Below are 25,685 nucleotides of genomic sequence, written 5' to 3'. Positions count from 1 at the left end.
AGAATGAGCCATTTATATCTACAGAGGGAGCGGGTCTTCTTCCATGGAGCCGCCATGTTGCACCACCATGTTCCTACAGTAGCCCAGAATGGAAAAACCAAATACTGGCTTTAGAGAGGGACTTTCACGCGAGTTTCACGGCCAGGTTCTCCAGGGGGAGGGGTATTCAGTTGGTTGCAATCTGCAACCTCACCACTAGATGCCACTAAATCCTCCATACTGGTCCTTGAATTCAGTTTTCTTCAATGGGTGTGAAGACCACTGTGAGCATGCTGACATTTTACATGGGACCTGTTAGCTTTAGCCTCAGTCTGCTAGCATGATATCACATATATTTACCACTTTTATATGGCTCTCATTTTAAAATAAGTCTCTCGAGACAATAGCCAATGTTTCCATTCAAATTTAGCACAAATTTTAACAGCATTTCCAGAAAATATGCAAAGTAAAATGTTGTGAATGCTTTTCGTCCTCTGTTGTTGTGTGAATATTAGTAGATAAAAAGTTGGTGGCACTAATTCTCCAGTTGGTGCCATTCAACCATTGCAGAAGAAGAATCATGTGGATGTAAGCATTTAGCTCAGCGTCACAGAGTGCTTGCATGGCTGTAGACTCTTTGTGTTGTTTCAGCTCAGTGTCTCATAGTTTGTCATGAAGTAAATTTTCCCCAAAATAAGTACATGAAAAGTTGCGTATGAAGAAATAAAAAATACTCCTTGTAAATCAAAATTATGTGATATTAAGTCCCCGCTTGAAAAAGTTCTCCATAAATGTCATCACTTTTCCAAGAAATGTCCTCACCTTCCAAAAACTTTTTTTTTTTTTTACCAACTATGTCAATTACCAAAAATGTCTTCACTTTTCAAGGAACGTCCTCGCTTTTCAAAAACATCCTTTTTCAGAAGTGAGGAAGATTTTTTTCAAGTGAGCAGTTTGGTATGTGGTATGCATGGATGTATTATAAGAGCTAGATAGGGCTCCGCCACTCAGCCTTGCAGCCAATTTTTCCCAGTGGTCACTCGTGGTATTGCAGCAAAAAATACCCTGTAGCCCAAAAAGCATTTTCCCCATAGACCATCATCGTAAAAGAGACGTTGGTAAAACTATGGACTGCAAACAAGGTCAATTATGACTCTCTCTATTATGAATTTTTGATCCATGGAGGTTTTATATTTATAAAACTTTCCTTGAGTCAAGAAAAGTGATTTAAAAATCTGTGACATCATCACAATGTAAAGTCTATGGGCCAACTGGGAACTGGCAGGTGGGGCTGGCGGAGGAAACGCTATTGTGCATATTCAGTGAGCCGCACAACACGGAAGCACCAGCCGAGCAATTGTCATTGGACTGAATGGGCACCATTTTTGGTTTGGTATCAAACTCTCATAATACATCCATCAATTCCCATGAGCCTCAGTGTCTGTTGCTATGGAGAAAACTCCATAAAGAACTGTTCAGAGCTCATTTAGAGATATTCAGAACAAAATGCAACATCACAACTGCTGAGCTTATCCAAATTCCAATTTATGAATCAACAAGTTCTGCAAAGATTCAACCTCTAACTTAACCGCCATCAGCTGCATGAGAACAGAGTCAGAAGCAACGCTCTCTGAGATTCTTAGTTGACCTCTTTACTTAAGTTGTGATGAAAAGCTGGGCATGATGTAAATAAAAACACTCATATTGAGTCAAAAGTCAGAAGGTCAAAATTTGGACGAAGTATCTCAATTTTACTCTAACCCTAACCCTAACCCTTTGTGATGAGTATTTGGGTAACATAACATATACCCAACTGTTCTGACTTGAAAAAAATGACATTTTTGAAAAGCAATGAAATTTATAGAAAGTTAGGAAATAATTGTGAATATTAGGACATTTTTAGAAAGTGAGGAAAGTTTTTGAAAAAGAAAATTTATGAAATTTATGGAAAGTAGAGATATTTATGAAAAGTACAAACATTTTTGGAAAGCAAAAATATTTTTGACTTTTGGCTTTTACAAAAATATCTTCAATTTTCAACAGTGTCTTACTTTGCCAAAATTGTCCAAGAGCACTCTCAAGGTCTAAAACTTAAACAGGTCCTCACAAAAATACATACATGCATGCGCACACACAGTGGAGGACTGCGCCGATCTGTTGACACAGATTCATCCAGTCATCCTGTACGCACACACACACGCCCCCAAACAACACGCACAGACTTATATTTTTGGCTCCACCCCCCCCCCCCCCCGCAGTGAACCCTTTAAATAGAGCTCCTCTTTGGCTGTTCGGCCTCGGTGATTGCATCCCCGCAGCCGGTCTTCACAAGTTCTCCTCAACTCCCAAAACCAAGGTAGATATCAACACACACTCACAAGCAAAGCAAGTATTTTTGTGTAATTGTCCACTGCTCTTGTCACTTTTTAAATTATTTAATAGGAAAACTTGAAATATAATCAAAAAAACCCACAAAATTAGCCAATAGCGTCTCTGTGGTGTCTCAGTTACTAAATGTTTTTTGACAGTCAGCGTTGCTCATTTTCCTGCGTGCATTATGTGCATGTGTTGTCCTGCAGGCAGCACATGTGCTTTTGCTGCACTGACATGCTGGACGGCTGCAGACAGCTGCAGACAGACAGTCTGTGAGTGTGCAGAAATGGCCGTGTCAGGCATGCATACCCAGTGTGCCTTCCGTGAAGACGCACCCCTACTCTGCCTCTGATTGGCTCTGTCCCTGATATTTTTACCCTAACCCCACCCATCTCACACCCCATGCCTAAACCTAGCCAATCGGTTTGCGTCGTTGAAACACAAGGCATACTGGGTATACATGTCCGACAAGGGCATTAAGTTGGTCCCATGATCACACACTAATCATTCATTTTACCCTAAAAACCAACTGTGTTTGCAATTACACTGAACCAATTTAAAGCTGCAGTTCAACGGGCTAAAATAAGGGTCAGAAACATATTGCACTTGTGAAACAATGTTCAGAAATAATATCAAACTCTTCACCGTTTGTAAACCTACAAATAAAATTCAGCATGAGACATTAAAGGCTGTGAATGTGAAGAAAAGATTTGTATTTGCTATAAAATTTGAAAAGTTACACCAGAACTCTGAGAAACTGAATATCTGAGTGCAGATTCAAAGCAGAAAACTTTGACAAAGACATGCATTTAAGTTACAAGGACAAATTTCAGCTCTGACTTTAAAGCTGAAAGCAGGGACACAATTTTTAATCACATAATTTGCTCACAAATTTTATTGAGATATACACATTCACAATTTCTCATTCAGTTTTCCCACAGGTTTACAAAAGGCCGAAAGCCACGGGCTTTGAAAATATTTCTGAACATCATTTCAAGTTCAAAATGTTCTGAAGCTTATTAACCTTAATTTTCGCCACTACAACATATTTGGAATCCAAAAAGGGACTATGCAGAAGAGAAAAGTGTTTAGTTTGGAAATGTAATTTCTGGATTTTTACACAAAAAAGGGAAAACATGTTAAGGGGTTTTAATGTGATATATCAGCTTGAGGCAGAGATCATTGTCTCCATGCTTCTGTCAAATATCTGTCTTTGCTTTGTGATATGAACATATGCACACTTAAAAAAACACCAGGTTAGGAGTCTACATGGTCATAGAATCTGTATCTCAATCAACAGAAATCAAGTTACTGCCAAAAATTGAGACAAATCACATTAGTTATTTGAGGTGAAAGACTTGAAATTGTGAATATTATTTGGAAGGTCTGCAGGAACTTTTGGTTCTGATTTGTCAGAGTGCCATGTGCTTCAAAACAGCTGTTCTAGCCCTCTCAGACTCTCCTACCCCCCAGATCAGTCCTGATTGGTTCCTTCTTGTTAAACTGAGCTGGTTTGCTTGAATGAGCTGCCAGTTTTAAAATCATGGACATGAATCTTGTTGAGGAATTCTCGTTCCTTTTGTCCCCATCATTTGGGGAGTCAGAAACATCATAACTGAAGTTTCTGAGTGTATAAAGTTATCTGCTGTGAACAGATGACCCAACACAGACCCTGGACTCAGCTGTTTCTAGAAGGTGTCTCTCAGCCCTGCTGAGAAAGCGTAAAAGAAGCAAATTCCTGCCAGTGCCACCTGCTGCCAGTTGACATCAGCCTCCCATGACCAGCTACCAACAGGCAGTAAAATTAGAAAGCAGGCCAGCTGATCACGCTGAAGCTTTGTCCAAAATTATGAGGAGGCATTGCTGAGATAGGAGCTGAGAGAGAAGGAAATGCCGTCCAAACTCAGCAGCAGATTTGATTTCACATTCACTGCTTCAGCAGAATGAACTCCAGCTTCATAGAGTCTCTTTAATTAGTAGGTAATTTAATATTACCCTCTTAATGAAAACACATGCTGGAATGATGACAATGAGCTGCTTCAGTCTACATTCTACTCTTGAAATGTAATGTGACATTTCCAACATGAGGCTGTAGCAGAAACTTTCTTCTCTTTCTGCAACTTCTTTTTGTTATTTGAAGTGACCAAAAAATATCTCATCTTCCAGCTCTCTGAGCTTCTCATAAATCTCCTCTCCACCAGGTGAGCCTGTGTTGGTGACCACCAACACAGGCTCACCTGGTGCTAACCTTCAACTCAAATCCAAATTGTTTCAGAGGTGACCCAACTTGTTGCCTCCTCAGACAGAGGTTGAACAGAATGTTTGGATCTGGAGAGTAACATGAATTTAGTTTTTACTGTTTTATTAAGTACTTGTATAGTACTGTACTGTATAGTACAGTATCATCTGCATTAAGACGAATTTTACAATCAGACACAGAAGAGACAATCTGATTTATATAAATGCTGAACAGGACGGGACCCAAAATGGATCCCTGTGGCGCTCCGCTGGTGACCTGCAGGAATTCAGATTAGGCCGTTCCTACCTTGATGCATTGATAAATTTATAAATATGGAGTAAAACCAGACTGGTGTTGATTTAGGATGCAGTACTCTGACAGAAATGCCTTCAACTGGGTTATTTTATTTTTGATTGTAGAAAACACAAAAACTTGAACCTCAAACAACAAACTTCCACACATTTCCATTCTTAATTTTGGAGGCTGATTAAAAATAACAACTTTCTCTTCTGTTTTTCTTTGGTGTTGTTTCTGTAGCCTTCTTTGAGCAGACATGGAGCGTACCTTCATTGCCGTGAAGCCCGATGGCGTCCAGAGAGGCCTGTGTGGCGAGATCATCAAGCGTTTCGAGCACAGAGGCTTCAGGCTGGTTGCTGCCAAATTCATGCAGGTAACCATGACGACATCAGGAATTAAAACACAGGACAAAGAGGGGGATCAATAGGCCTTGATGCAAAATAAAAACAACACCTTGCTTTTTTAAAAAGGGACATATTTAAGAAATTAGAATATACTGAATAAGCACTAAAGATGCCCGAGGCCTAAAAATAAAGTCTTTCAAACTATCAAATCGAAGTATCCAATGCATGACATGCTTGAGTTTTAAAAGGTCATATAGGTATTTCTATTTCATGTGTAACGAACATTAACTGTGCAGAGAAGTATAAATATAGGCTAATTTATGTTTAACCTGTAGAAAAACTTTAAAAAATGGCACATTTGCGAATGGACTATCTGCTTTTAGTAAGCAGATTATTTCAGAAAAGGTTTATCAAAAATTTAAACTTGTTTCAAAATATTTTTACATGATCACAATGTAAATGTACTGTAGTGTGTTTTAGATATTAGATATACCTCACGACACGACGACTAGTCACATGACAGCTCGACAGCTGCAGATGCATACAAAAAAAATGTAATGTTACTGTCTGCAGCAGGAAAGAGACGATATTCAAGACCTTTGGACAGGAAATTTAAGACTTTTTAATACGTTCTAAAGACTTTACACTCTCAAAGCCTGACAGTGATCCTTTCAAAGAAAGAATACACACACAACACAGTGGGTTTTAGATTTGTGGGAGGAGATGAAAGCTGCTGAATTGTTGACAGCTGCTGAACTGTTGAATGCTGCAGCTGAACTGAAGGACTGATACTGCTGTCACTATCACACATACTTTACTGGTGTTGATCCCACAGTTACCTGACCTCTTCTATTTTTGAGGATTAACAATCTACATGCAGATCACACCAGCGAGGATCAGCTCCAGCTGAGATTCAGATTCATCAGAGTTGATATAAACTGAACTTTACATTTCATGAACTCAAAAAATAGTTCGTGACAAAGATGAAACTAAATTCTTACAAGCTATTAACATTTTGTGTTGTGTTGTTTTGTTTTATGCCTTGTTGCCCTTAAATTTTGAGAAAAGAAAAGGTTCTGACTCCAAAGCGTTCCCTAACTTTGTTCTATAAGGTTCCAAATGTAAAGTAGCAATCAGTGATTGGAGAGTAAATTAATCTGAAGTTTTGAAACATTAAAACTGGTTTTATGTAACTACTTATTTTATGACATGTATGTCATTATGAATGACACTGATACAAACACCAACTGAGTTAGTCATTTTTATCTTGTTTGAACTCAGTGAAAAGTGGACTTTTACCTTTATCTACCATGCTAGTCAGCTAGCCTGCTAATTTCGATTACAGACCTCATGCTAATTTTAGTTAGCAATAACTAATGTTATTATTAGTGACTTAAGTTACTCTGACTATTTAAAAGAAAACAGCAATGAAAGCCAAAAATGTGAATACGTAAGAATATACATTCAAGCTGCTAGCTGCTGATGCTAACTCTACCTGTTGCTAACTGGGTTTGTGTGTGTTAAACGTTATAACCGGAGTCCTGCAGCAGACACAGTGATGACAGAGAAACATTCAGAGGTCAGACACTGACAGAGACCACAATTTGTCCAGACAGAAACAAAAAGTAAATTTGTTTGCAGAAAAAGAATGACTAAAGAAAATATCAGCGAATTAACGGAGAAACATTTTTGAGCTTTCTAATTGTCTTGAATATTGCTGTTGGTAAAACTTTATGAACTGTATTATCTATTAAAATCTGTCAGTGAAAACCAAATTATTTTGTTTAGTTTACAACAAAGTAAACTGTCAGACTTTTTCACAAAAAATTGGAAAGCTTTCTGTAAAGCTTTAGCAGATAGAAACTTAAAATTACAACTGAAAAATGTGTTTTCAGAATTAGATGGTTCTATCTGATCAAGAAAACCTCATTTAAAATGTGATAGGATGTTAATATTATATATTTAGAGCACAAGACTGTCTGTTATTTGACCAATAAGTGAGAACTTCACTGTATGTTTGATAAAACTTTGTTAATTGTGTGTGCAGGCCTCTGAGGACCACATGAAGAATCACTACCTGGACCTGAAGGACATGCCCTTCTACGGTGGACTCTGCAAATACATGTCCTCTGGACCCATCCTCGCCATGGTAACGCACACATCGCACATACTAATCTTAAAACCAAATCCTAACGTTTAAAAACTGAGGAAAGGTGAGGACAGGCGAGAGGCAAAGAGGAGTTGCTGTTGGAACAGTCAAAAAGGGAAGAATCGCCAACAAACATATAGGAATGAATACATCAGCAGTTTTTTATTTTTTTAAACAATGGGGCTAGATTTGTAGGCAGTGTTTTATGAAATTACACATTTACCCCTATTTGTTCTTTTGGTTATGACTAGTATAACGATAATTTTGCTTGAAATACGATAACTTTAAACGTCTGGTATGATACTTTTACATTTCCCATCTGGCAACACTGAATACATGACACTCAAACACACACACTCAAACACACATTCTGCTCATCTCTGGCACTCGTCTTCTGTCAGTCAGATATCTTTTTTATCAGTCTTTCCATTTCATCAGCACTCTCTCTGTGTTTCCGTCTTTGCTCTCTCATCCAGCTGTCAACATTCTCTCTCTTCACACCCTCTTGTTTTCAAGGTTGTTCTCCTTTTATGGAGCAGGCGATCGCACACACCTACTCAGAGGTGACACTCCTGACCTCTTACAGGACAGTCAGATAATAAAAACCTATTCCAAAAACTATTAAAAACACATCAACGAGCCACACTGCTGCACTGGGTGACAAGTTCTGTCATCACCATGAACACACACTGTAGTTTATTTTGGCTCAATCCCACACATACCGTCCTGCTGCCAGGAATCCTCATGAGAGGACCAAATGTGGATTCATCCGCCACTGAAAATAGTCCCCAACAATTCTGTTTGTTTCAATGGGACATATTCTGCTTTTTCTGCTGCGTTTTCTGTTATTTATATGCTGCTCTGATATCGGATGTTAAACATGGTCAAAGATCCAAAACTTGAGGTAAACATGTAGAAATGTTGCCTGCAAGTCGAAAGTCAGGGCCTCAACCTGATCTCAATGCTTTGTTTGCAACGTTTTTTTCTACCTTGCTGACAAGCTAACGTCGGCTAGTTACACATGTAGCCTTGGTTGCTAAGGTGGTTGCTAAGGTGTTTCCATGTGTTGTTCACGTTCTCCACTCTGTACAGGTGACAGATTTGAGAAGTCTGGAGTAAAGAAGGAGAAAAATACATGAAATCCCGCTACTGTAGTTTAGGAACGCCTGTCAAATCTAGTGCGATCCAAGTGCGTTATAGAAAAGTGTTCCTAATATTTTGTCCACTCCATTAACATACATGAGGGGGGGAAATATTAGGAACATCATTCAATATAATGCACCCCAGTACACCACCAGTACACACTACAACCTCAATAATAAACATGAAGTAGAATTATCACCTTTCTGAATGTCAACAGTGACTAAAAATGTATAAACTTCGTAAATGTAGAATTTATGGCAGAGTTGTGACCACACAAGTGACAGGTGTCTTTTTGTGTGTGTTTCAGGTTTGGGAGGGTCAGAACATTGTGAAGCTCGCCAGGATGATGATGGGTGAGACCAACCCCGCTGACTCCAAGCCCGGCAGCATCCGTGGAGACCTGTGCATCAACATCGGCAGGTAAGGAGACGTTAACGCACACATTTTAGCCTCATTCGATTATCAGCATTAGTTTAGTAATTTCTTCTCCAGCAGCCCACTCTGAAATCTGACATATTGAGTCTTAAATCCAACTGTGAAGATGAATTTAGGTTCTAGTCTTTTAAGCAAAACTGCTAATAAAACATATATAACAAACTGCATTAAAAGTGAAATTTAAGCATTTACATTTAAAAAAAAAATTGAGACATAATATATACAACATATAGCATATACGGTCATACATACATGTACACTCATTTATCTGGGGGTCACGTAATATAAAGCCAAAGCTCCTTCTGGCCGCCAATCTAGACACACCATGGGACTGACGCCATGACTAAAGAACCAATCAAATCCCCCAAAATAAATATCATAACATGCCATGTTCATACATACACAAACGGTAATGTAGTTAGGTTAAATCAGAATATGAACAGAGGTAGGTGGATGGCCAGAACAACTAAACAAAAGAGAATAAAAAGATAAATAATAATATCTATAGTTATAATAGTAGTAATAATAATAAAATATATAATTAGATAATATATAATCAGATAAATAAGGTGTCATCCGTGTAATGAGGTTCAGGACATATTTGCTTAATGTACTGAAGTAAGAGCAATAAAGTTGAGGTGTTTATTGTGACGCTTTTATTTTACTGTTGTAGGTAGTCCAGGTGAAGCTAAATATAAATATATTACTAAATATAACTACTTTATATACTCGTGAGTAGGGATCAGCTGCTGGTCTAATAGCTCCTGGCAATGACAGATGTATTCCTATTAAGTATTAATTCATCCACAATTGGAAGTACATTAACCATTGACAATAACATAGCTTTGATAAAAATAGCCCACTAAATATTGACTGATGTATTACCTTTTTGTGATGGAAGGACCACCAGGTGAAGAGATGAGATGTAATGAATGATAAAAAAAATAAAGGCATCGGCTACAGATATGGAACCGGTGCAATAATTTACTGACTATTGACACGGACGATTCCCTGCCAGTAGTCCACAGGCTGTTGGTCCAGACTGGTTCTCCATGCCGATATTAGTTTGTTCTATTGGTACGAAATGGGTTTCCGGAATTTAGACCACTTGTAGACCACTAACCGGACAATTTGACCGTCATGTCGGGCATTTTAGTGTCGTTAAATGGGACATTTTTTACTGTCACGTCAGGGATTTTACTGTTTTAACCCAAACTATAACCTTTCTCTAACCCTAACCAGTGGTTTTTGTGTCTAAACCTAATCATTTTAACCCAAACCGTAGGAAGGATTGATGTATTACCTTCAAGCAAAAACGTTTTGAGTGAAACACTTTGAATTTGATCATGTGATCTTGCGCAATCAATACCAATGCACATGCCCTATAATTCCGTACAAACAATAAACGGACTTCCAAAAATAAAACTGTTCCTGGTAAGTCAAAACTATGAGACAGTAAGTAAAAAATATGAATTATATGTCAAAATTTATGAGATCAACCAAGTCAATAGTTGAAATTATTATAATTTTGACCTAGTAGGTAAATCAAAATGACTAAAAATTACTTCAAAATTTTGAAGTAACACAATTATGAGATAGGGAGGCACAAGTTTGACTTAAAAATTTAAATTATGAAATACTAAATAATCTAACTTTAAATGTCGCAATTATGAGATTCAGGGTCTCACAAAGTCAAAAAGTTACAAAGTCCAAATTATAAATTATAACATACTAATCAAAGTCAAAATTATGTGTTTTTGATTAAAAATGACTGTAAGTCCAGAATTGTCTTTTGGTCAAAATTATAAGAATTTTGGTTAAAATTAAGTATAAAAGTAGGTAAATAAAGTGGTTGATTTTCTCATAAATGAACTGGAGGAAGGAAATCAATCTAAAACTAACTGACGGATGTTTTGGGACATTGAGTAAAGTGTAGTTAACAGGCTTGAAGATACAAAGTCACCAGCATGGTTCTTTAAAATGTATGTGTTTTTACTTTTGACAATCACCTCTCTTGTTTTCTCAGGAACATCATCCACGGCAGCGACACCCTGGAGAACGCCAAGAGAGAGATCGACCTGTGGTTCAAGGCCGAGGAGTTTGTCGCCTACACCCCATGCGCCCAGCACTGGCTGTATGAGTAAACTGGCCACTCAGAAACCAGGAAATTACATCCAACTGGATCCCACCGACCCCACTGGCCTGACCTGATTACACCCGACCTCCCTGCAGTTGATCCTCTGACTTGGACAATCAACAACATGTAGCACTTACCAATAAAGTCTCATGTTAATTACAACTGTCTGTGACCTCTGACTACTTTTATATACTATTTTTAACCATGTTAGCAGCAAAAATAGATGCATGGTGATGTGTGTTCATGTAAGTATAATATACTACAAATTATTGGATGGATTCCCATTAAATTTGGTTCCTAAAGGCTAAATCCTAATAACTTCAAGATGGTCAGACCAGAGCTTAATGTGATGACTTTCATTATCTATTCATCTGCAGATTATTTTCTCGATTAATCAGTTAATTATTTGGTCTGTTAAATGTCAGAAAATAGTGAATACAGTTTTCTAAAGCCCAAGGTAATGTCATCAAATTGCTTGTTTTCTCTGACGGAACAGAAGATAGTCATTAATTGAGTAGCTGATTGACAGAAAAATAACCGGCAACTATTTTGATAAGTGATGAATCAACTAATGGTTTCGGTTCTACTACAGACATCACATCTGGAGACTTGATGTCTGCAAACCACTGAGAAGAGAGTAGAGCACCAATACCAAAATGTAAAAATACTCCATTACAAGTAAAAGTCCTGCATGAAAAGTCCTACTACAGTAAAAGTACATAAGTATTATGAGCTTGATGTAGTTAAAGTATTGCAGTAAAAGTACATAAGTATTATGAGCTTGATGTAGTTAAAGTATTGCAGTAAAAGTGTTGGTTTGGTCCCTCTGACTGATATATTATTATATATGACATCATTAGATTATTAATAGTGAAGCATCAGTGTAAGAGCAGCATGTTACTGTTGTAGCTGCTGGAGGTGGAGCTAGTTTCAACTCCATTATATAGTTTATATAATTTGAGTTTAGTGAGTTATCTGTGCCTAAAGTCATATTAGGCACACAATTCAGACTGCCTTCAAAACTAACGCATACAATTGAAAAAGGTATTTTGCAGTATTTACTTACTGCTCTGCGCTCACAATGAGAAATTAATTACTGTAATTTCAAACACAAACAAAATATCACTATATACAACAAGCTAATCTTTAATGCTAAATTTGTTAATGTTAGCATGAGGTTAGATCTCCCTTAATTCTTTCACACCACACTAATGCTAACATGCTAACAATAGAAACGTCCTTATAAAAGACTGGAGATTAAGTTATATTTGCCCAGTAGGACTTGAATATACTTACAGATTGGATTTTATTCAGATTTTTGCCATGCTAGTAGCGCTAGTAGCTATATGGATGGCAGCCAGGCCGCCTTCTGACTTTGCTGGTACTCTGACTTTTTCTCTAGTGCCACCATGAGGTTGACATTTTGAGTGAAATGGATGGATTGTCATTAAATTTGGTTCAGAGATTCTGTTCACCTCAGGATGAATTTTAATAACCGGTAATCGTCTGACTTTTCCTCTGGTGCCATCATCAGGTTGGATCTTTATTTGGTCTAATACTGTATGCTAACACACTAAATCAAGATGGTGAGCATGGTAAACATTATATCTGCTAAGCATCAGCATGTTAGCATTTAGCTCAAAGCGCGCATGCACACACAAATCCAACTGTCTAACACTTTAGTCTATGACAGAGTAACTCTAAAACTAATGACTGAAAAGACATCAGTCTCAGATCTTTAGTGTTGCTAATGATAGCATGTTAGCATGTAAATGTGCTTTAAAAAGGCGATTTCCTTAAACAGCTGGGCAATGTAGTTTGTAGCAAATGTTACTCACACAGGAGGAAATACTGCATTTGTTGGGGACTATTTTCAGCAGCGGATGAATCCATATCTGGTGCTGTAGTGAGTATTTCTGGCTGCAGGATGGTGTGTGTGGGATATTCACACTCAAGAACAGAGTTGTTGTGTTTAATCTTGTTGATATATTTTCAATCCGCTGCAACGTCTGATTAGCTTCAGATATCAACAGAATAGTTTTATTGATGGTGGGCCAAAGCACCAGGTGTGTATCACATGTCTACTCAACTTACAAGTTGACTTTGGCTGCCTTTAGAAGCCCGAAAGGTAAATCTAAATGTTTCTGGCTGAATGTCAGTAATGGAAGCTGCTGCAACTTCAGTTATTTGGCTCCAAATTAAATTGATGCTGACGATGGAAAAAAGGACTCAGACAATCCCATCAGCTGAATTCTACCCTCCTCAGCAGCTTAACGAACCATCCCAAACATCAGGTGAACCTGCTGACCTCAGATCTGCTGGGTGGAGTCCAGACTGAGGTCCAGGAGGGAAACACATCAAGCTGAGATCCAGATCCAAACTCTCTGTTGATGGACTGACACTTGTTTGCTTTTAGAAGGCTAAATGTGAAGAGCAGAGACAGCAAATGTCAATATTACTCACTGGCACAGTGATCCAGCTCATAAATATAATCCTTCAACAGTAATAAAATCCTGGAATACTTGAGTGAATCTTCCAGTTAACTTGATGATTTAACTCTTCTGATGATAGTTGCATTACCTCTCTAATGAGTCAGCTGTTCCCTTCTGACAATAGTCTATAATTCAGAAACACTTACCAGTTTTTAGTGTTTTCTGCTGTCATCTGAGTAAAAAAACCCTCAAAAACACCATGAAAATACTCAGAAAACATCCATCTTAACAAGTAATTTGGTCAAATATTTAAAATGCATTAAAACAAAACCTGATATTTTCAAAGGAAGTTTTAGCTGCTTTGAGATTTTTTTGTGAAACAGGTTGATATTCAGAGGAAAGAATTCAGGCAAAAAACTTAATCCGACAAATTTGTTCAATTAGCTGGATTGTTTTGAGAGCTATGAAAAAAATCTCTCCCTCCATTATCAGAAATATTTCTAAATTGAAAATTAATCATTTCTTTATAACAGGATGTAAGAAAAATTTACTTGTTAAGACGGAGAACTTAGACAGGGTCAACCTGGAGCAACTGAAATACAAGAAACATGTAATATATAACATTATATGCAAAAATAATCATTTCAAAAATAGTAATTTTAAGTATTTTTCTCTTTTATTGCATATAAACATGCAAATTCAGTCATTTATTTTATACCTAAATGTAATAATTTCTTCACAATCATGCTGCCAAAATTTTCAGCGGCGGATGAATCCATATTTGGAGCTTTAGTGAGTATTTCTGGCTGCAGGATGGTGTGTGTGGGATATTCACAACTGTCTCACTCAAGAACAGAGTTGGTGTATTTTACCTTGTTGATATATTGTTAATCCCCTGTAGCATCTGATTAGCTTCAGATGTCAACAGAATAGTTTTATTGCTGGTGGGCCAAAGCACCGGGTGTGTATCACATGTCTACTCAACTTACAAGTTGACTTTGGCTGCCTTTAGAAACCCAAGAGGTAAATCTAAATGTTTCTGGCTGAATGTCAGTAATGGAAGCTGCTGCAACTTCAGTTATTTGGCTCCAAATTAAATTGATGCTGACGATGGAAAAAAGGACTCAGACAATCCCATCAGCTGAATTCTACCCTCCTCAGCAGCTTAACGAACCATCCCAAACATCGGGTGACCCTGCTGACCTCAGATCTGCTGGGTGGAGTCCAGACTGAGGTCCAGGAGGGAAACACATCAAGCTGAGATCCAGAACCAAACTCTCTGTTGATGGACTGACACTTGTTTGCTTTTAGAAGGCTAAATGTGAAGAGCAGAGACAGCAAATGTCAATATTACTCACTGGCACAGTGATCCAGCTCATAAATATAATCCTTCAACAGTAATAAAATCCTGGAATACTTCCTCACTAATGAATCAGCTGTTCCCTTCTGACAATAGTCTATAATTCAGAAACACTTACCAGTTTTTAGTGTTTTCTGCTGTCATCTGAGTAAAAAAAACCTCAAAAACACCATGAAAATGCTCAGAAAACATCCATCTTAACAAGTAATTTGGTCAAATATTTAAAATGCTTTAAAACGAAACTTGTTCAAAGGAAGTTTTAGCTGCTTTGAGATTTTTCATGAAACAGGTTGATATTCAGAGGAAAGAATTCTAACTGGACTGTTTTGAGAGCTATGAAAAAATCCCTCCCTCCATTATCATAAATATTTCTACATTGAAAAATTAATCATTTTTTTTATGACAGGATGTAAGAAAAATTTACTTGTTAAGACGGAGAACTTAGGCAGGGTCAACCTGGAGCAACTGAAATACAAGAAACATGTAATACACAACATTATATGCAAAAATAAACATTTCAAAAATAATAATTTTAAGATTTTTCTTTTTTATTGCATAAAAATGTAAAATGTCATCTATTTTACACCTAAATGTAATTTCTTCACAATCATGCTGCCAAAAATTGCACAATGTATTAAAAAAAACTTAATGAAAGTTTAAATTGTTACATAACTACATTTCTTTTGTCCTACATTTATATTATATAGATTATATCTATATATAGATATTTTAAAACATTTGTATGGTTTGATAGAGCTCGGTAAACTTCATGTTCACAGCACGAACATGTGGACCAAATGGACAGTAACATGATCAGCAAATATTCATAAAACTCGTCAGTGTGGGACACAAATAGATTCATATATCAATTTTTTTTTTTTAATCAATTGGCACATATGTAAAAAAACAAACAAACAAAAAAATCTGTATGAGTCTGGGTTTGGCTCTGCAGGCTTTAGGTTTAGCTTATTGAAAGTTCTCTTATTTATCGTTGGCTCTGTTTTGCAGGTTTTGTAGGCTACATGTGAAGTACTGCAAAGTCTACATTTACAGATCTCATACATCTGTAACAGCAAGAAAACACAAGACAAAAGCTTCATTATTTGCCTATTCTGAAATGAGTTCTGTAGCACATGGAAATAAAGTTGCGTTAATAAATGCAGCCCAAGTTGCCATCAGAACCGGAGCGCAGCTGTGGTTGCTAATAGTTTTGTCAGGTTTGTTAATGACCTCGTTATGTCAAGATAAAAGTTTTCATTATCTTGTTTTCTTGAGATGAAAAATCTCAGGATGTTGGTTTTATATCTAATTCAAGTAGAGGTCTTTTTTCTTTTGGAAAATGAAATTATACACACTAAGGTCAGGTAGGTTTCCCGGAGGTCCGTTTTATAGCAGTCCATAAAGTCCTGGATTCAAGACTTGATTGTGTCCAATTCGATCTGGAATCCAAGACCTCTAATCTCAAAATATTAAACTCATGATGTCACCTGAAGTGCCTCCAGAATGTGGTACAGTCTTGAATCAGGCCTTAGTTGGATCAAAAATTTCGTACCTGATAAATGTTTGTCTTGGAGCCAGTACTTAATTCTGGACTCAATCCAAGACCTCCAACCTCATGATAGTAAACTCTCAACTTGTCTTCAAAACTTGGTGCCCTGATCCAGCTTTGGATTGGGTCCAAAATATTTTACCCAATCAACAATATTTTATACTCGATCCAGTCTGCCATCGAGTTCAATATTTTTTACCTAATCCAAGACCTCAAATCTCAATGTATCGAACTCATGGCCCCACCTTAATTGCCTCTAAAATTTGGTACCCGATGAAGTCTTCCATCCAAGACCTCCAACTGCAAGCTATTAAACTCATGACCTGAATTTAATTGCCTCCGAAATTTGGTACCCAACCCAGTCTTGGATTAGCTCCAAAATTTTATACCTGATCAAATTTTTGACTTGATCTAAATACGATCAAGTGTAAGTGGATCCGGTACAATCCAATACCTCCAACTTCAAGACTTAATTTTCTCTGATGTTGTCCCAAATCCAGTCTTGGAATTGTGGTGGCAATTCAGTCTTGAATCCAACCCAGTCAATTTTGTATCCGATCCAGTTTTGGGTTCAGTCTTGAACCTCTAATCTCAAGATATCAAAGCCATGATCACAACTTAATTATCTCATTATCAGAAGATAACAAATGTAACAGTAGATGGTAAAATATTTTGTAGGCCTCTTTGTAGAGTCCATAACAAGACATTTAAGTCCTGATTTCCTCTGTTCTATGTTTGATTAACACACACAAACTTTCTAAATAAACCAAAATCTAAAGATAACAGGCTTTGAGTTGTGATCACAAAAACAGTTTATCTCAAGATAACGGGCCTAAAAGCCTAAAAAGCAACCACTGCCAGTCTTGCCTTTTCCAGACTGACTGAAACATCCTTATTGTGTTCAGGTCCCAAACCACAGTCTAAGAAAACACTGCCATTTAGTAAGTCACTGTAAAACCCACAAAAAACCTATAAAACCCACAAAGTCCTCCTTCCCACTACTGACACACACATTAAACCAGAAACTGATGGGGAAGACCACTGAATTCAAGGATCCAAATCTATTTCCACTCAGAATGAAAGGCGCTCAGTGTTGACATATGCTGCCACAAAAGACAAACAGAAATTTGTCATTTCAATCAAAGAAATATGGACATTTTTCTGGTTCTGGCACAAGAAGATGGCGCCCGATTCTTAATCCAGACTACGAAACTCTAATTGGCTAAATGATTTTTCTATCCAGGGGAAACAGCCAACCCTCCGAAATGAATGTTGATACTGGACGATTCTGCAAAACCCTGTATTACATTCAATGAAAACATCCAGTGAAAACATTATTAAATTCTTGTTTTCTACAGTATCTGTGCATGGCAACTACTGTATGGTTAAGGTACATAAAGGACACACTTCCTACCTTGGCACTGGACATAAATCATAAGATGCTGAACTGTAAAATATGGATGCAATTCCTAAAGATATCGGACTGCAATGAACACACCAGACTTGTTTGAATCACTGGAAGAGATTTTGAATGGTGATCCAGAGGTCTGAAATTACGTGTCTGTCACGATGGTCAATTTTTGTGGTTTCATTGGATGTTTCTTTACAAAACTGACATGTAATACCTCAGAGAGTGTTTTGTTTTCACAAATATTGCCCCAATTTTAGCCTTGGGTCACAGCACACGTGAATCTTTAAATTGAGTGGTTTTCCCCTTAAACTCACATCAATCATTTCCTCCAAGTACAAAATCTGTGTCCAAAATACGAGTACAACTTCTTCACCAGGGTCACAGACAGTTTGTCAAAATCATTCCATAAAAACATTATCAAATGTATATATCATCTATAGATAGCACCATAATACAAATAAGACAGTTCGACATTATCGGAGATTCACGTACAAAAAGACAACAAACACAGACAACATACACACAGTAGTGATAGTAACAAGTATGAAATTTAAAAAACAGCCACTAGTTTAGTGTGCAAGTTGCTCAGACTGATGCATGCACACACAGTTTAAAACACACACACACACTCCCACACACAAATTATTTATGTTATACATTGCAAGCCCTATAACGCTTGATTTATGCGTTTTCATCATGTCTTTTCCTCCCGGAGAAAAGACACTTACATTAGATTAATGTGGAAGCTCATTTCTGTCAGAAAAAAAAGAAATTAAATGAATGAAAAAGTTAAACATGACAAACAAAAACACTCAAGGTAAGTCAAAATTACAGTATTAAACAGTATATCAAAACTGTGAATAGTAGGTCCAAATTTATAAGAAACTAAGTCAAAATTATAGTAAAAAAATAATGAAAAAGATGAGAAAGTCAAGATTTTCAGTTACTAAGTTCCAATTACAAACTTGTAAGTCAAAATGATCTACAAAGTCGAAATTATATAAATTCTGTGACATTATGTCAACATTATGAGATATGAAATCAGAATTTTGACTTACCATGTGTATTTTGTATTTTTCAATTTTTTTCATCAAGTCTAACTCATCATCAAACTATTTTTATGGCTGACATGGGCTCCCACATTAAACCGGATAAAATTGGATCAGAGACTTATTATCAGCATTCATTTTTGGCACATGATTTTTCAATTTTAGTCTTTTGGGGGAAAGCATATTATGTTTCACACATTTTAATCATTAATCATTGTAGGTAGCATTCTGAGTTTTACGTCCACAGTGCTTGCCAATGTTTTGTTAATGTCATGTTAGCCCATCTTTTCATAAATATCAGTATGCTGGGCTTGATGTTTTCATGGTTTGTCCAAACTGTACTGTAGATGAATTTATCTATATGTACTTTTTTGTTCTGTCAGTAACGTTTGCTAACGTTACTGACAGACATAATGTTACTGAAGAACAAGATGCTTTGTTTTCATTTTCAAAGTTACTTTTTATTTATTTTTAGTCTTAATTTTGCTGTGGAAAAAAAATGGGTGTAATATTTTTTATCTTTTTCCTTGACGAAATTAACACCATTAACTAGATTAGATTGTCACTTCTATGATGTAGCTGCACTGTTAGCTTTGTGGTCATAATAATAATAATAATGATAATAATAATAATAATAATATTAGATACTGAAAGGGATTTTCAAGGCCCCCCCAGTCATGTCGGACAGGTTTTGATGACAGATAAAATGACGGGGGCTTGTGATTCGAAACAAACACACACAAACTAGAGAACGCACACGCATTCACATTCGTCATGTGAATGGCATTAAATTATTGCCATCTTTTCTCTACAAACTGTTGACATTTCAGACACAAGCACAGAAAAAAAAAAAACCACTGAACATCACAGAAAGTTATTGTCGGCAACAACAAATGTGATCTAAAGCGAAGAACACAAATACTTCTAAATGCATCTTTTCTCTTCATTTCGGCTTTCACTCCACACTTTCCTCGCCAAAAACCGAGTGTTTCTAAAATGCCCTCCAGAGTGGAAAAAAATCTAAAAACTTCTCATGTACTACTAATTCACTTGTTAAACAAGACATCTGAATTAATCACGTTGTTTCCAAGGTCAAGAGTGTGTCTCAATATCTATTAGACAGACATCCATGAAATGCGGTACATTCATGTTCCCAAGAGGATAAAATGATTTTGGTGAAAAAGGCATAGATAGCTCAAAAACTAATTACCAAACTCTTGTCATCATCAGCGGTGAGATTAAGAAGATGCTAACAGTGTTCATGTTAGAAAGGTACTGTCACATTAGCTTTACATCCAACAAAATTCCCTGCAGTCAGTCATGAAAAGGGATTTGATGTCACGGTTCAAATGTGGTTCATAAACCTACGAAAAAACCACAGACCAAGAGGTCAAAGTAAAACACTAAACACATACTTGAATGCATTCTTAGTCTTACAGTCTTCAATTAAATGGGAGATGGAGCGAATACTTGCAGGTCAGGAGCGTAATGTGACCCTAACAAGCTGCGTTATGTTTAAATCTTTTATGCTAGCATGAGTAGAGCTAATTAGTTGATCACCAAAAACGTATCTGTAACAATTATCGATGAATTGTTTAAGTAATTAATAACACACAAACCATTCTGTGGTTGCAGCATCTCTGATGTGAAGATTTTATGCTTTTTTCTCTTTTACTTCATTGTAAACTGAATATCTTTAAGTTTCATCTGTAGACGTCACGACTCTGTTTTTTGACATTTTATAGACCGACCGATTCATGGAAATAATCATTAGTTGTTGCTCGTAAAACATGAGAATGCTAACATCTAATTTAGCACGTTAGCATACCGTAACACAGGGCTGCAATGAGACTGCTACCATGTGAGCATGCTAACATTTCAGCTGAACAAGTCTGAAGATATTAGGTGGGTAGGTGTGTAAATCTAAATATTTGTTTGTTCATAATATTTGTTTCTAGTATTAAATTTGAAGCACATATTTACTCTCTTTTCTCTTCGTGAACCTGTAGCTCAGTGAAGCTACGCGGTTGCTATGAATAAAAAACATCAAATTAACTTTACTCATTTGTTACATATCTATTATGTTAATTATACTTTGTGTTACAAATCTATCATTATTTTTTAAGAATGTGATAATCTTTATTACTAGAATCTTCTTTGAATTGAATATACTCTTTATGAAATAATTTCTATTATACCATTTTTGTTTCCAAACTCTTAAATGCTGAATATTCTGTTAATCCTTAGCTAATAACATTGTTTGTGAGGTATCAATCGTTAGTGAGTGACGACAAACATTACTCTATTAACTTGTTAAACAAATTAATGTATTCAGGAAGTATTTTTGATATTTATTGAGGGAAGTCTGACTGTGTGCCATTTTTCATCAACACCCTTATTTACATAAAGAATTTGGATAAAACCCCTTCAGCCAAACTTCACTCACATTTTGCTGGTATTTAACTTCCAACCATACTGATGCTAAACACAGTAACAATATAGTGTTGCTTATATATTATCTGCTCATTTGCACTTAATTCTGACTGCAGATGTGGCCTGTTGTCACTTTTAGTAGAATTTACACTATTCTGTGATGATGCAGACTTTTGGCAACGGCTCAAAAAACAGAAACATGAAGTGCTGGCTCTTGTTGATTTGCGGTATCCGGACAACTCGTCAATCCAGAATCCACAGCATTCACACACACACACATACACAGAGTTTTTAAATGACTGCTAATCTCAACGTGACATTACACAGCATCCATTAACATTATTATTACGTCAAGAGTTTTGACCCTTGAACACACCACACAAACATGTACAAACAACAAACATCTTGGCGTTAAAAAAAAAAAAAAAAAAATCACCGTACAAAAGTTTTCATATTTTGTTTTTTGTGTTACTTCCCTTTTCTCAGAGGCACCAGAGACGAGTAATGCTCCAAATGCTACTGTCGTGGACGCACCTGTCCTCCTTTATCTTCTTCTTTTGTTTCTGTATTCTGGTCTTCTTTGTCCAGTTTTCTCAGTCGGCATCCGACAGGTGCGTAGTGATATTTGGGACAACAGTAGCTATTTTACCCCACGTGGTTATTAAATCAACTTTAAAGGACCAGTTTTTAGGATTTAGTGGCATCTAGCGGTGACATTGCAGATTGCAACCAACTGAATACCCCTCCTCCTCCAAGTGTGTAGGAGAACCAAGAGGCGACCTCCGGAGCTGTAAAATAAAGTCAATGTGGAAGTGCCAAAAACTGCAGTTCCTTGAATGGCCACTTGAAGCTCCAAAAGCGAGTCAATCCCCATAGACTGTACAAAAATATGGACGTAGTTACCGTGACGTCACCCGTTGGTTTCTGAAGAGCGGTTTTGAAGCTCAAAGTGAGCCGCTTCGGCCGTGGCCATCTTGGCAGTGCGTGATGATGCCTAACTCCCAGCCAATCAAAAATGGGCAAAGAGGCCGGCCGAATGGCTGAAACAAGCCACCTAGCAGCTGGCAGATCTGTCACTCAAAGCAGCCGTGTCCTTCATTATGCATAACTTTACGGCTTAATAAAATTTAAACAGGTGAGTTATAAAAAAATTCACCCCCCGTACAGTTGTCATGAAAGAGGAAATTAGCTACAAAGACATAAACCATTGTTTGTACCAGGCTGTAAACATGTTTATTTCTGTTGTTTCTGTTGTTCTGTTGTCGCTTTTGGAGCCTCAAGTGGCCATTCAAGGAACTGCAGTTTTTGGCTTCATTTTACAGCCCCCAAGGTTGCCGCTTGGTCAATCCCCATAGACCCCCATGTTAAAATGCCCAACTTAACAACAGAAATAAACATGTTTACAGCCTGGTACAAACAACGGTTTATGTCTCTGTAGCTAATGTCTCCTTTCATGACAACTGTACGGGGGGTGAATTTTTTTATAACTCACCCGTTTAAATTTTATTAAGCCGTAAAGTTATGCATAATGAAGGACATGGCTGCTTTGAGTGACAGGTCCGCCAGCCGCTAGGTGGCTTATTTCAGCCATTCGGCCGGCCTCTTTGCCCATTTTTGATTGGCTGGGTGTTAGGCAGCGTCACGCACTGCCAAGATGGCGACGGCCGAAGCGGCTCACTTTGAGCTTCAAAACCGCTCTTCAGAAACCAACGGGTGACGTCATGGTAACGACATCCATATTTTTATACAGTCTATGAGGAGAACCTACGGTGGCTGCGACACTCGTGAAAAACTTGAAAGTCCCTCTCTAAAGCCAGTGTTTGGTTTGTCCGTTCTGGGCTACTGTAGAAACTTGTTGGTGCAACATGGCGACCTCCGTGGAAGAGGACCCGCTCCCTATGTAGATATAAAAGGCTCATTCTAAGGCAACAGATTTTTTCATGGGATTATACACTAATTAAAACATACTTTTATAATATTATATTCATTTCTGCCAAGTCCGTTCTGCTAAATGCCACTAAATTCTACACACTGCACCTTTAAGAAAAGTCTAGTTTGTTCTTGGGAAAGGTAAAAAAAAAAAAAAATGGAGATCTGAGAAAGAGTTTGGGAAATGAAGAGTAAGCGCCTGGTCAGACCAGCATTTATGACAGCATCACTTTCTACGCAAAAAAAAAAAATCAAAACATTTTAATGGAATCGCCGCGATTAATGGATTTGCTTGCAGTGGAGTTTCAGACAGGATGCCATGCTACAAATACGTCTCTTGAGTTAACTTTAACTTATTGTCCGTTTAGTGACTAAAGGCCAATTCATGCTTTCCGCGTCTGCCTGCCAGCTACAGTACAGCTGAGGTCAAGAGTCCAAGTTGTTTATATTTTATTTATTCAGTTGCCTGTTCCATTATTTTGTCTAAATAGGATCTAAAGCATGTCCATTTAGCTTTTAGGAATAAAATTGTTTCTTTATTTTTTTTGTATAGCTAAAAGTTGTTTAAATATAAAATCTAAACATACTGTAATCAGCCGTCATTTCCAGCCGGTGTTAGATTTAAAGTATACAGGTTATGAAAATCCCCAAATTGCCAGAAAAACATTAAGGACCAAACATTAGTGTGATGAATGGTAGCTGCGGCCCTGACTATCACATGTGGATGAATTCTGCTGTTAGTTTCTGGTCTGACGGGGCACCAAGAGAAGTGAGAAAGACTGAGGAGTAAAAACCGTGGATGTAGTGATGGAAGGAAGGAAGGCAGGACTGGACACTATTAATGAAGAGCCTCATTTAGCTTCCATCTCCAGCCAGCTGAAGTCATTCAAAGTTTGTGTTTACCGCCTTAAAACAGACCGTCAACAACGTCGGATAGTCAGTTTCCTACTTGTAGAAACACTGTATTCCCTCCTCCATAAACTAGACATCTGAATTAATCAGAGTAGATGATTATATGAGACCTGAAACTCATAACTGTCGAGAAGTAGAGCGATGGATGGATGGATGGATGGATGGATGGAGCGATAAAGGCAGAGAGGGATGGATGAGGCCTACGGGTCCTGGCTGGTAAAGAATTCTCCAGACGATCCGTTGGTTTCCGTTTCAGTCCTATCAGACGGTAACTCCGGTGCTTCAGTGTTCTCCTCTTTCATCTGTGAACCTACAGAAACAGAGAGGACATTAGGAGCGCTCGGTTAGAGCTCCCGGTCTGCCGGTGATGTGTCACAGCCGGTTGGAGTTTGAGATCCTTCTTTTGTGGATTTTCTACCGAGCTGCAACAATTAGTCGATCGTCAGAAAATTAACCGATTAATAGTTTTTTCAAGCAAAACAGCCAAAATTTCACTGGTTCCACCTTCTGGAACGTGATTAATTGATGCTTTTGTTTGTCATGTATAATAATTTTTGGGTTTTGGGTCTTTTCGTCAAATAAAACAACACTTTTGTGTATGTTAACTTAAGTTTTGGGAAATCATGACAGGATAATTTTCTGACATTTTATAGACAAAATGAATTCTTGGATGAGTTGGAAAATAATCTGCAGTGAAAATAATCATTATTCAAAAGTTTCACCTTCAGCTGACAGAATAGAAGCAGACAGGACATGAGGGTAGATAGATACGGGAACAAAACGCAACAAAAGTTTCTCACTGGAGTTGAATTGAGGATTTTGGTTATTTAATAAGCAGTTAAACCATTCAACTACCACAGAGATGAACCAGAATTTGTGCTCGTTAATGATGACGGAGGACTCTAGATCAGGGCTGTCAAACTCATTTTCATCGAATCGTTGCCCTCAAAGGGCCAGATGTAACTTTTAAATGTAACTAAATGTAATGTAAAATAAATGTAACTACTCCTTAATGTTAAATAACTCTGAGTGTATTACTTATTCAAGTTACAAATATTATATATATATTTGCATAGATGTAAAAAAAATATGTTTGCTTGTTGCTTTGTAATTATAACATAAATGAAACCCACATTACTCCATCAATCAACAATCAAACTATCCAAGAGAATAAAGAAAAATAATATCAAACACAAGTTAATAATAATAATAATAATAATAATAATAATGATAACATATGCTCTAGCAGGACCTCTACGACCTGAAAAACGAGGGTCACGTGACCGATGAAGACTGTCGAAGATGTCAGTGGGCTACTTTTCGTTAGCCCTTTACGTTAGCAATGCGAGGTTGTACGATGTCTCCTTCTTTGAGTCATAACTCAGTCAAATCCTAACGCACAGACATGAAACACATATTTTTAGATTTAGTGACTTACACCCCCCCCCCAGGATATCATCATCTCTGATGTGCATCATGAATAAAACCTCCATAAAACTGCTTAGAAATCATAG

At 37.2% G+C, this 25,685-nt stretch overlaps 2 protein-coding genes across 4 annotated transcripts in view; one reads left to right on the top strand and one right to left on the bottom strand.

The window, feature by feature from the left end:
- The first annotated feature begins 2,176 nt into the window (after nucleotides 1-2,176).
- Nucleotides 2,177-11,258, top strand: LOC137200778 (nucleoside diphosphate kinase B-like). The gene is made up of 5 exons (XM_067615409.1): nucleotides 2,177-2,335; nucleotides 5,129-5,261; nucleotides 7,280-7,381; nucleotides 8,832-8,944; nucleotides 10,986-11,258. Exons 2-5 carry the CDS (start codon nucleotides 5,145-5,147, stop codon nucleotides 11,101-11,103), a joined length of 450 nt encoding a protein of 149 aa, XP_067471510.1. The 5' UTR covers nucleotides 2,177-2,335; nucleotides 5,129-5,144; the 3' UTR covers nucleotides 11,104-11,258.
- The window catches only part of LOC137200776 (MBT domain-containing protein 1-like), a 33,124-nt gene continuing 18,510 nt past the window's right edge, over nucleotides 11,072-25,685 (bottom strand). For 2 of the 3 annotated variants that reach the window (XM_067615408.1, XM_067615407.1), the window contains exon 18: nucleotides 11,072-24,481. In XM_067615408.1, coding sequence (XP_067471509.1) covers nucleotides 24,372-24,481 — 110 coding nt within the window. In that variant the 3' untranslated portion in view covers nucleotides 11,072-24,371. The remainder of the gene's footprint in view (nucleotides 24,482-25,685) is intronic. The other variant, XR_010932079.1, reaches the window with a different exon arrangement.

Source organism: Thunnus thynnus, chromosome 17 (genome assembly GCF_963924715.1).
Source record: "Thunnus thynnus chromosome 17, fThuThy2.1, whole genome shotgun sequence".
Classification (NCBI taxonomy): domain Eukaryota; kingdom Metazoa; phylum Chordata; class Actinopteri; order Scombriformes; family Scombridae; genus Thunnus; species Thunnus thynnus.
This window is presented reverse-complemented; position numbering and strand designations above follow the sequence as displayed.